The sequence below is a fragment of the Dichomitus squalens genome (genome assembly GCF_000275845.1).
Source record: "Dichomitus squalens LYAD-421 SS1 unplaced genomic scaffold DICSQscaffold_28, whole genome shotgun sequence".
Taxonomy (NCBI): Eukaryota; Fungi; Basidiomycota; class Agaricomycetes; order Polyporales; family Polyporaceae; genus Dichomitus; species Dichomitus squalens.
The window spans coordinates 170,843-181,852 of NW_006766910.1; the positions used below are offsets into that span (position 1 = coordinate 170,843).

The 11,010-nt window shown below is 55.7% G+C and overlaps 4 protein-coding genes and 1 non-coding gene across 5 annotated transcripts; 2 read left to right on the plus strand and 3 right to left on the minus strand.

The window, feature by feature from the left end:
• Positions 1-3,344: 3,344 nt before the first annotated feature.
• DICSQDRAFT_181944 (uncharacterized protein) lies at positions 3,345-5,681 on the minus strand (the record flags this gene model as incomplete). The annotated part of the gene is made up of 6 exons (XM_007367751.1): positions 4,782-5,681; positions 4,578-4,726; positions 4,377-4,509; positions 4,037-4,323; positions 3,655-3,965; positions 3,345-3,605 (listed from the first exon to the last, which is right to left on the minus strand). The coding sequence occupies exons 1-6, from the start codon at positions 5,300-5,302 to the stop codon at positions 3,345-3,347; spliced, it is 1,662 nt and encodes a 553-aa protein (XP_007367813.1). The 5' UTR covers positions 5,303-5,681.
• A 261-nt stretch (positions 5,682-5,942) lies between these two features.
• DICSQDRAFT_138567 (uncharacterized protein) lies at positions 5,943-6,876 on the minus strand. The gene is made up of 2 exons (XM_007367752.1): positions 6,211-6,876; positions 5,943-6,150 (listed from the first exon to the last, which is right to left on the minus strand). The coding sequence occupies exons 1-2, from the start codon at positions 6,339-6,341 to the stop codon at positions 6,045-6,047; spliced, it is 237 nt and encodes a 78-aa protein (XP_007367814.1). The 5' UTR covers positions 6,342-6,876; the 3' UTR covers positions 5,943-6,044.
• Positions 6,877-7,778: 902 nt separating this feature from the next.
• DICSQDRAFT_t126 lies at positions 7,779-7,849 on the plus strand. Its single transcript has one exon. It is a non-coding gene; the product is annotated as a tRNA-Gly (tRNA).
• Positions 7,850-8,043: 194 nt separating this feature from the next.
• On the plus strand, positions 8,044-8,465 carry DICSQDRAFT_172033 (uncharacterized protein; the record flags this gene model as incomplete). The annotated part of the gene is made up of 2 exons (XM_007367753.1): positions 8,044-8,222; positions 8,276-8,465. 2 exons carry the CDS (start codon positions 8,044-8,046, stop codon positions 8,463-8,465), a joined length of 369 nt encoding a protein of 122 aa, XP_007367815.1.
• Positions 8,466-9,005: 540 nt separating this feature from the next.
• Positions 9,006-10,920, minus strand: DICSQDRAFT_108823 (uncharacterized protein; the record flags this gene model as incomplete). The annotated part of the gene is made up of 3 exons (XM_007367754.1): positions 9,006-9,737; positions 9,787-10,111; positions 10,361-10,920. Coding segments are annotated over 3 exons (1,617 nt in total), but the record flags the coding sequence as incomplete, so codon positions are not given.
• Between the last annotated feature and the right edge of the window lie 90 nt (positions 10,921-11,010).

Genomic DNA, 11,010 nt, shown 5'->3' on the forward strand with positions numbered 1-11,010 from the left:
CGTGTGCCTAGCCAGCGTTCATGAGGTCTTTGTGCTAGCCGCCATATCTTCGAAAAAGCGTGCCTGACATCACGGTTTGGGTGCTCAGCCTACCATGTTTGGTGATGACGCATGTCAGCTTAGGCAGGCCGGAAGCCGCGGAAATGCACGCCCGAATCGTTGTTGGTAAATATCTTGCGGAGCCTGCCTCTGAAGCGCTACGAGCATACGCTGAGCATACCGTACATTGACGGCGCAATAACCACGATCACCATAATGCACTACAGGCCGGCTTCCTTGTGTTTTGAGACGACTGACTTCGGGATTTGTCTGACTGACGTCACTGCAGGCCCGTGACTTCCAGTAAGTATTCGCAATACCGTCGATGGTGGCGTGCCTCTCGTCTCCTGCCGTAAATCCACAGGCACCCATGCCTGATTTTTGGTACCTCCAGGGAGAATCTTCCAGAAGATGATTATGATCCCGCAGCAGCAGCAAGTGTATTTCTTCCCGGGTCCCTCTTTGCCCCTGCCACGTCTTGGAGAGGCCAAGTTATCGGGCTCTTTCCGCTAGGAGGGTTGACGTATGGCGCCCCCAGCGCCCCGCACTGCAGACCCCACAAACCTTACTGCGTAATCCGATGTCCCCAGGATTTGTGACTGTGATTGTGTCTAGACCATGTCGTGCCCGGCAAGTCTCACACATGAGGATGCCGCCTTCTCCGGACAGAATGGAGCAGGGACATCGCCTTACCCGTGGATATCGGGCCATTTGTGTGTTCCCCCGTTGGATCTTCAGGGCGTCGACATTCGAGGCTGTGTGAAGCCGCGAGATTGACGTAGTGCGCTGCCGAGTAGCGTCATGAGAGGTTTGGGATACCACGAGGCTGGTACGCACCGCTAGAGGCTTCGAAAGCCACAGGGAAAGAACAGAGCTCCTTTCGGTCTTCTCATAGCAAGCTTTCCTTACTCGCAGTTGCCGAGCAACATATCGTTCTGCCGCAGTTACGCCTTGCCAGGGGTCGATCGCGACATTGTATTGTCCGTGTGCATTGGTGTACCGTACGGGGACGCCGATCTGGGCAGGGTTCGGTGCCGTAGAGAACTACTTAACTATCAAGTCTCATATGACAAGGGACCTATAGCAGGGATGAGTGCTGCAGTAACCCGAGTCTAGCCTCAGACACGCGTTCAAAACCGAATGGCTGCCGCCTCCGTCGCCGCGAGTTCTGGCACTCACCATGTCGATCCTACGCGCTGCGAACTTGTTGCGTGCGTTCCGTAGACAAGTCGGAAGAAGGAGTTTGAATTTGAATGGTTCCTGTCTCCTGTCTCCTGGTAAGTTCATGTCGCACGCTGTACGGCAGGTGCAACCTTCTCACCTGCCGTGGCACCCGGGGCAGCCTGAGAGCCTTAGTGACTGGAGAAGCAACTTTTCGCGTTGATACGGACTCTGAGTAGAAAAAGCACTCGTACCGTCAGAAGTAGATGAAGCAGGTGTCATGACATAGGAGCACTATACATGAGGGCAAATATTATCAACGGGCAGCAAACCAGGAAATCATGAGACGTCAGCGAGTTTGTACAGCCCACTGCCTGACGGCGAAGCTAAAGCGCGGCAGCATGACGTAGCAGACCTAGAGAAGCGATTACGGTCGGCAGAAGCGTAGCTGCCGAGGGAGGGGGCAGAGAGTACAGCAGCCCAAGGAAGCGGAGAAGAAAAGGCCAGTAACCTAAGCCACTCCACCCAGTGGCCCAGTATAGGAGAGCATGCACAGCCAACGCCTGATGTTTCAACGCTGATCCCGTCGTCGTGACGGAGACCGAGGCTTGTTGGACCGCGGCGCAGGTTTACCGCGGGCAAGTCCCCTCAAGCCAACGGTGTAAACGCTTGCCCACCAGAACGCTCCAGCGATGAGCAGGGCTATAAAGCAGTGCCTTTGCTCCGTATATTGGGAAGCAGTGCCCGGGTGAATGTCTGCAAGGACTCCGGAGTCAGCTCGTCCTTAATACGATGACATATGGAGGAGGACTGCATGTCGAAAGGCCCGAAAAGGGTAGCTCAAGTTCAGGACAAGTTAGGCTTGTACCTAAACAAAGCTTGGCTTCGATTGCTTCAAAAGCCGTGTGCGAAAATGACGGTGACTTCAGAGAGAGCCGTCTGCAAAATAGAACGACGGTGAATTCGGAGATGACGCAGGTCTTCAAAAAAGACAACTTCAGTGAGTTCAGAAGGTCGTACGCCCTGATGCTATTGACATCGTCAATATGGTTTAGACGCAATGGGGCAACTGACGACTTACGATTCAACATGAGATCGACGGCATCCACCTCCTTGAGTCTCCCCTTCGCTTTGGCCAGGTGTCCACAGCTGGGGCACTGAATGAGCAAATGTTCAAGCGGATACCTATTCGACACATCAACCCGGCCTCACCAGGCATTGTTAGAAGGTTGCATCAAGGAGTCCACAAGGACCCGAGCTCGGACCAGATGAGAGAAAGACTGGTTAGGAAACCGCAGCGGTTGGTGCTGAAGGTAGAATCGATGATAGAGTTCCCGCACCGAGAACACTGTCGCATTCACGAGGCAGCCGTGGGGATGAATTACCGGGCACGTCGAAAGTGACCAGAAAAACGAGAGCTAACTCGACCCTGGAGACCGGTTGCCCATCAAACAATGTCCGATTCCACGAGGCCGATGTTCAAGAGTCTTCTTGACCATGCATTCCTAATGATAAACCTTCCTCGTCGTGAGCTGTGAGTCACATCCATTCCAACGCTAGCCTTCCCTTTGAGTCCAGCAGCTCGCCGGGGTGTCGCGCCACCGGAAAGAGCTGCGGAAGAAGCACTACCGACGCGGTGGATACTTTGGGGCAATGGCAAACGTTGCGTCTCATGAACGTCGAGGACCCTACAGCAGCGGAGAACAATCAGCACATGTCATATAAACTATATGAGACTTGCTGCTACGAGGAGCTGATCGATGCTCCTCGGTTACGGCGCGATACCTAGCGTTTCTCCATTTGCTTCGGACCTCACCACAGGCGTCTCGTGTTTGGCATGATGAACTCCTGGAATGCAGGATTCTCCTAGATACTTCAGTTACGCGTACGTACATAAATATCCAACCACACCCAGACGATGATGATAGTGACGATGACGGTGATGACGACACACTAGATGAGCAAGCCAAAGCAAGGAGCAGTAGGTAGATTGGCACAATGGCCCAGAACATTCGGGACGATGACAGCACGGAGACCAAGGAATGTACGTGAGTAGAATGCAGTAGAGTATATGGGACTCTGACGCGCCATTCGCAATGCGGCACGAGGGAGTTGTGCACGGAACAATGAACGTGTTAAGCACCTTAGATGACGCCGACCTCCTTGCCAGACGAAAGCCGGCTAGTCCGGGAAGTCTCGTAGAAGCTCGAGTACGAGCTGGTGCGGTACGCCATACCCGTTCCGGTCCTCGGAGGTCGAAGGCCGACCTGTGGGCGGGAGCCACCCGGCGCAGACACAGTAGAGGTAGTACTCGTAGGCTTCTGCGTGTCCGTCTTCCCGCTGGATCGGGGAAGCCCAGCAGACTGGGAAGACGACAGGCGGGGAGGAAGAGGGAAGTCCAGCAGCTGATCGCTGTTCGCAGCACCACTGCGTTCCGTAGGGCTAAACACCGACGCCGATATGGACCGCACTGGAGCCATGACGGAGGTGGACACGGAACGCGGCGGCACCATGCGCGACACTGTCGAGCGGGTAGGAACGGAAGTGTTGCCAGGACGGGAACCCGGGTTTGACAGTGTACGAGTCCTTGCGCGCGCTATCGAGGACAAGTTTGACATCTTCGCGTTGGCAGACGACACCGGCGGACGCGACTCTGACATGGAAGTCGACCGCGTCACCGAGTTCTGGATCCCCGCGGTCTGGGGTAGGCGCAGCGGCCTTGGGCCCCCGGTCCGTATCTGTGAGCTGTGTGAGCTGGTAACCGACTGCGTTTGAGCGCTGGAATCGCGAGAGCCGGATGAGACGATGGAACTCGCGGACGCGTTTGACTGCGTACGACTCCGCGTCGCGGGCTTGGGGAGATCAACTGATGTGATGCTGTCTGTGTCGGCACTGCTGAGGCGGTTCTGGGAATCCGTCGCAGACATGGAGCGGGAGAGAGCCTTGGCTGTGAGCGGTGCGGGGGAATAGGAGCTCGGCGCACGCGACAGGTTGCTTGCAGAGGTGCTCCTTGCAAGCTCAGGAGGCACGCGCGACATAGACGTGGAGTACACGGAGGGCTGTCTATTGATGTTCGAGTTGATGAGCCGTCTTGTGAGCAAAGAGGGAGCATCCTCGTCCTCGCTAAGGGTGTTCATCAGACCGACGCGCCTCACGAGGTACACACAAGGGCCCACCTGTCACTCCATCCCAGCCCAGTGGTCAGACCCATTCCAGCGCGGAGTAGCGTTTGGTCTCGATGGCGGACTCTCCTTCGCTGCGTGTCCCGTGGGTCCCGATGTATGCCGGATTTGGTCACCGTGCTGCCCACTATGCACGTCTCGGGATCAGAATGATCCATGTGCAGCTGCAGAGTCGGAAGAAAGAAGCTGACGAACCTGTCGACGCCACGCTAAGGACACTGTTTGCGCGATTCACAGACGCCGCACCATCCTCATCGTCTATGTACAACGACAGTGTCGCTGATCCACCACCCGGAAGCAGCTTCGACCGCGGGGAAAGCAAACCATCTCTGAACATCAGATGTCTGCCCCACCACAGTCAGCGGTGCAGTGAATGCAAGCAAGAGGCTGGGGACGTACGGCAAAGGAGTGTGTATGTCGATACTCGAGTCGGACTCGCTCCCATCTCCCTCCAGCTGCTTCTCGTCCATGCTGTCGTCCTTGTCCAGCAACGCGCCGTAGTCCGAGATGACAGACCCGGTGTCGTCGTCGTTCTTCACCCCCTTCCAGCTCGACGGGATCGCCATCGACGAGTTCGACCTCGCCCGCGCCATGGGCGAGTGGAACGTCGCCGACGACTTGCGACGCGGACGCGGGGTGCGCTTAATCATGGTCTCGACATCTGGGCTGTCGGGCCGCTTGTCAGGGCGAGCCCCGCGCGGTGGCGGGTTCCTCGTGGACCGTGGCGATCGAGACTGGGCAGGAGCAGGAACAGGAGGAAGTGACTTCTCTGATCGCGAGGGTGTGTGGGGCTGGGAGACACTGCCAGACGGAGAGCGGGGCGTGCTGGGTCGGCGAGGGCGTGGCGAGCTCCCGAAGACCGCGCTGGCGAGCGTCGGGCTCTTTGGCGAGAGGATCTCGGTCAACGGTGCCTCAGACATCTCCAGAAGCAGAGCAACGAACGAGCAGATGGTCGTTCAGACAACAACAGAGTGTACGACTGAACAATGCGAGGAAGAGAAGAAACGGCTTCGACGTGAATACCCCCTTGAGAGCCGCGCGCGTCTTGTCCCGGCTGAGCAGAAACGTAAATGAAGAAAACGCCCGTGACACGGTGGCACCGGCTGAGAACTACGCCAACAGAGCTAGACAGCACACTCGGGAAAGAGACTAGAACGCCAGAGACGCGAGTCGCGAACAGCCCAGGAGCGTCGACAACGAGAACAAGGGAGATGAGAACGATGGGAGGCCGAGCGTTGGGATATTCGTGGGCGCCATCTTTGCCCGGACTGGGCAGCGTGATAAAGAATCAGAATCAACAGAAGGATATCCCACAGCGAACTCAACCCCTGAGAACGCTATCATGAAAGAATGACCGGGGCAGAGCAGGGTGCCAGTCTCTGCCAGAGGCAGAAGGATGGCTGTAGCTACGAAAGCTGATGGAGATCGTCTGCGGACAGATGACGGCGGGCGGCAGCACTTATGTATCGCCTCGCACGTCAACCTCGCCGCGCACGGTGTCGCGCATGGCTAAATTGGCGAAATCATTGCTTGAACGTACGAGCAGGTGCATCGATCCGTGAAAGCATTGCAAAAGACTTCGACTAGTAGATACAGAGATACGAGTCCGAGATCCCAATATTGCCACAAAGGAGACAGATCCACCGAACAGATCGCCTCTGCCTATGCGCGCCTCCTAAACCTCCGTTTACCATGCGGTGTCTCGTTTGCACTTTCAGGCAATGGACGGTTTCCACCCGAAGACGCGTTGAACGCCTTGATAAACCCGCTAACACACATAAGATGACGTCAGCATTGTCCCGGAAGGTGATAGATGAAGCGGACTGACCGTTGCGTGGCATCCAGATATTGCTCGCGATCCAACTTCTTGTCTGTCTTGACAGAGAGACCGTTCTGTGAAACGTCTACGCCTTTGCCCTTCAAACTGGAGTAGGATGCGGTCAGCGATGTCTTGTTCATATAGATCCGCTCCGAGTGTGCGCATCAACGCATTTACGAGATGGAAGTGTGGCCTTGACCGATCCCGGATCATCCAACAATAGACGTTGTACTCTCGACAGCAGATTCCCTTGGTGAGGCAGTGACGGGAGTGGAATGAGAGACTTGGGCCTTCGGAAACGACCATCTTGGAATCATGTGCCATATCGTTAAATCAGAGGAAATGCATCCGCGGAAGCGACTTCAACGAGCTCCACGCAGAACACAAACTACGCTCTCAAAAAAAGTAGGAAGCGAATGTTTCTGAGACCCCTTCGCATTTCGGATCAAGATACTCGGGAGTTCCATGGTTTGCGTTGAGTCGCTCTCTGACCACCTCTCTCTACGTGTCGCCGGATAGCCTACGAGCCATTCCGCATGCAACTCTTCTGTACGGTTGTGCGCTACATCGATACGTGCTGGGCATTGCACTGACAACGCTGATGCGCAAGGCGGGAGGGAGCCGCGAGCGGGTTTGAAATGAATCATTTCAAACGATGCGAACCGACCAGGACCGGCTTGGATGAACATTTGGCCCTGCGCAGCACGACAGCACAGCGAAACCGAACGCAGGGGCGATGCTCAACTAAAGCATAGAACCCGCCTTCTGCATCGCGCTCGAACAGCCTTCAGCGTGCCGCTGCTGAGCCGCAGCGAAGCGGCGGGAGATTTGTCGATGCCTACATCTGACGCCCACTATAGGCCGACGCTCAACCAGTAAGGCGCTCGAGAATGTGGGTATTACCACCGTAACTCTCCCAATCATGACCAAGCGCAATCTCCGACGGAGGCGAGTGGCAGACGGCAGGTGTAGATGACGAGAATTGGATCAGTACTCACGATCCTTTGGCCGATTCGACTGCGCCAGGTAGAGCATTGCGCGCAGCGAGGAATACGTATGCGAAAGCCGCAATAATGCCTAGTGTCTGTATGTGCCAGTGGAATCCATGTCAGGGGTATGCAGCGTCATGGCAGATCTTTGACCACTTACCCCGGCTAGAACGAGATAATCGAACCTAAGGGATTGTTCAGACCTGCTTTGAACTCTACGTGTGGGAGTATACAGCACTTACCAATTAGCCATGGTGAAAGTATGATGGGGATCTCGAAGGCGAGGCATGAAGTTCATATAGTCTGGATACCGCGGAGTGGGGCCAATGATGCCATACCGAGCTCGGGGGCTATGTCGGATAGCCCCTGTCAACCACCCCGGTATGGTTTGTAACGCGTGTTATATCTAAATTTAATATCTAAATTTAAGTGCGCTCTGAGCACTGCGGGCTCGGCGGAGGAAGTGAAGTCATGGACAAAGAGCTAGGATTGTGTTTCACAACTTGCGCAACGGGGATGAGACTCTGGAATCCGATGAAACAAACCCTCTCCGGTTTGGCAGTCCTGATTGCAATGGCCTACGATATCGCATTCGTGGTGTAGCGGTAACATTGGGTCTTCCCATGGCCTAGCTCCGGGTTCGACTCCCGGCGGATGCATAACGAGATCTCTACCTCAGTTTTTAAGAATTTACATGTTTCCCCCGTGTCTCTGTCACATTGCTATGAGTGTACACCGGTTGGTATCGATACCTGAATGCAGAGGCGACGAAGTATTTTCAGGCGCAAGATCATGTATTCTCGGATTTTGTTTTCCATACGGTCCCGTTAGAAATCGGTTCGCATCGGCGCTGATGCTGTTCCCCAGGGACGTCGTCGATGCAGCACAACGCGCGACAGAAAGTGCGATCAATAGGCATGTCCACAAGCTCCGCCAGCTTGCTGCCGACGCCGCTCTCCGTGCTTCCGTGTCATCGTCAGTCGGGCCTTCGCCGAAACGCAGGGCGTCTAGCGACGATCCGCATCTCAACGGGTTCGTTCTCGTTCCCTGTGCCTATTGAATACGACGCTCATGCATTGTTTCAGCTCGACATCCTCGAAACGCGTGCGTCGTTCGCCCTCGGATGATGGCATCATTGACGTATATGCGGACGACACCTCGACATCTCCCCCACCAAGCATATCTGCCGCGACGGATATGAGTGACAAGCCCCTCGTCACGGTCGGAATGCTTCGCGCGCTCGCCCGTGACGTGCTCAAGACCTACGATAAGTAGGCCCACCGCGGAATGGCCATCGATCGTGTCTTCGATTTCTGTATCTTGTGTCTTGGTTATATATATCACTCTGCATTGTATTGCAATCCGTCTCCGTTGTGCTTGCAGTGCGATCGTGCTGCGAGAGGTCTTTGCTGTTGCGATTCGAGTCGCATCCGTGGACAGTTCCCTGCAACATGTCATTAGCCTGAAGACGGTGCCTCCGACATTCATTTTTTCGCGCAGGTAGAATTGCCCGGTGAACGCTCAACACTTGGCTCGTGTGAGGCAGGGACTCACGACAGACAACAAACGACAGAGGTCCCCGGATCCATCACAGATCGATCACATTCATGAGCATATCTAAGCTAGCTGACACGAGAAAAACAAAATATCCTTGTACACGTTCATCTACCTCAACGGTCTTGACAGGTCAGGAATACATCATGCATCAGTACGAGCACGGATCCGCGCCTCCTTCCCTTCATCAATGGTGGCCATCGGCGTCACGGTGGAGCGGACAGTCAGACGAGCCTTCTTGGCCGCCTGCGCAAAGAATTCGGGAGGTTGGTATCCGTCCAGTCCGTCCTTGACCTTATCGTCAAGAGGCCAGACGAATCTAGGGTTGGCCACATAACGCTTGAACACTTGCAGCACAGCAAGGTGGCTGTCGAGCTTCCGTGCCTCCTCAAACGTCTTGTCGCTCGGCTTGGTGGGTCCAGAGAACACGTCGGCCGTGGTAGCGTCCTCTGGCTCGATGTCAAAAGGCTCAAGTTCGCTAGGCGGTCGTTGAAAGGCTCCATCTCGAGATGCAATTGTCGATTGTCGCGAAGGTAGCGATCCCGTGGCCGTCTCTTTCGCCCGAGCCACTTGGGCCGAGCGAGCCTCCCACTCCTCGACCGCGTAACGAGCTTGAAAGAGCTTGAGCAGCTCGGCGAGCAGGTCGCGGAGAGGATGACGAGGCTCTCCATCCCCCTCGAGTGGCTGGTTAGCCTCATCGAGCGTCTCATCGCCAGTCAAGAAAGCGATGGGCGTGTCCCCGGAGCGGATCACGGCCTGCTTGATGGCTTGCACTTTTGTCTCACTGCAAATAGGCCGGCCATCCCAGTGCTGTTCCGCGTCATCGAAGTACTTGGTAATGAATGCATGGACCATGTGCAAGCCGCAGTTGCTATGCACGAGACGTACAGCGAGGAAGATGATCACGTGGAGAAAGGATTCGAGCTCGTCGGGAATACCAAGGGGACGGTGAGGATACGCGACAGAGCGAATGGACATGAAGTACCAGGTGCCCTAATACGACATGAGTCGATGTCCGACCTAGACAGGATTGACAACGCACCGTTCGAAATGGTTGACGAGCCTTGAGATCCTTCCCGGCCCCGGAAAGGAACTTGGAGAGCTCCCAATCGCTCAAAACCCCAGTCCAATAGATCCACCCAGACTTGATAGTGGGTAGGATCAAGATATTACTGGCGCTAACATCACGATGCAGTATATCGCACTTCTTCACAGCTTGCCAGTGGGCTACATCGGAAGGTGTTAGAGCGCCCCTCCACATAGACATAGCTGTTTGCTCACCGTTGATGCAATGCATTATGACACGAGCCAGCTGTTGTCCGTACAGGAAAGACGTCACTTCGAGGCAGACCTCTGCAACCACTATCCTATAATGCTCCATGTGACGCAACCCAATGCCGTCGCTGACTTCCACTTTCGTGCCTGGTAGAGGGCGTTTCGTGCCTTTGTCATCGCGCTGATCTTCAGGCATCTGGGGCTCGCTAGTCATGCCGCGTCCTGACTCCTTGACGGGGGGCCGGGCCTTGCCACCCGAGGTTGAAGCCTTCGCCCTCGAGGGAAGGTCGGCAATGCGTCGCTTCGATTTGTCTCGTTCCGGGGCCTCCACCTCGTCGGACGTCTTGTGGCCAGTGATCGGCGAGTACTCCGACGCCTCCGTCTCCTGCCCTTCAACGCGGCCATGACAGACGAGAGTAGGAACACAGCTAACTTTCGCTGTGTTCAGCTTCTGAAGCATATCGCCCTCGTACTCAAGGTCCGCATAGTATGGCCTCCACGCATCCTTCAGGAAGACGAAGCGTTGAGTCTCCCACTCCACAGCGACGTACCCTCGCGTGCCACGACCAATCAGACCAGAGGGGTCCGTGATCGGCTTCCCAATCAGGTAGACCCGTCCATCGACGGTGACCTTGTAGCGAGGCCAGCCCTTGGACACCGACTCATGAAAGAGCGTACGGACGTATTCAAACACAGGGCGTATGTCGGGGCGTTCCGGGTCGAGCGGGTGATCGATCTGGTGATTGCACGTCGCAGTGGGGTCGTCGTGCAGTAGGCCATGCTCGAAGAGAGGAGATTTCCCAGGATCGTCAGCAGGGCCAAGGAAATCGCTGGGAATGGCAGTGATCTTTCGCTCCAGCTCTTTGACGTCGTTGCTATGGGCGAAAGACAGGGCATTCATCCGCTTCCAACCACACGAGTCCTTCGACAAAGGAACAGCCGTGGTGTCGACGCCCTGTTGCTCCGGACTCGTCTTCGAGAATGCGTAGAG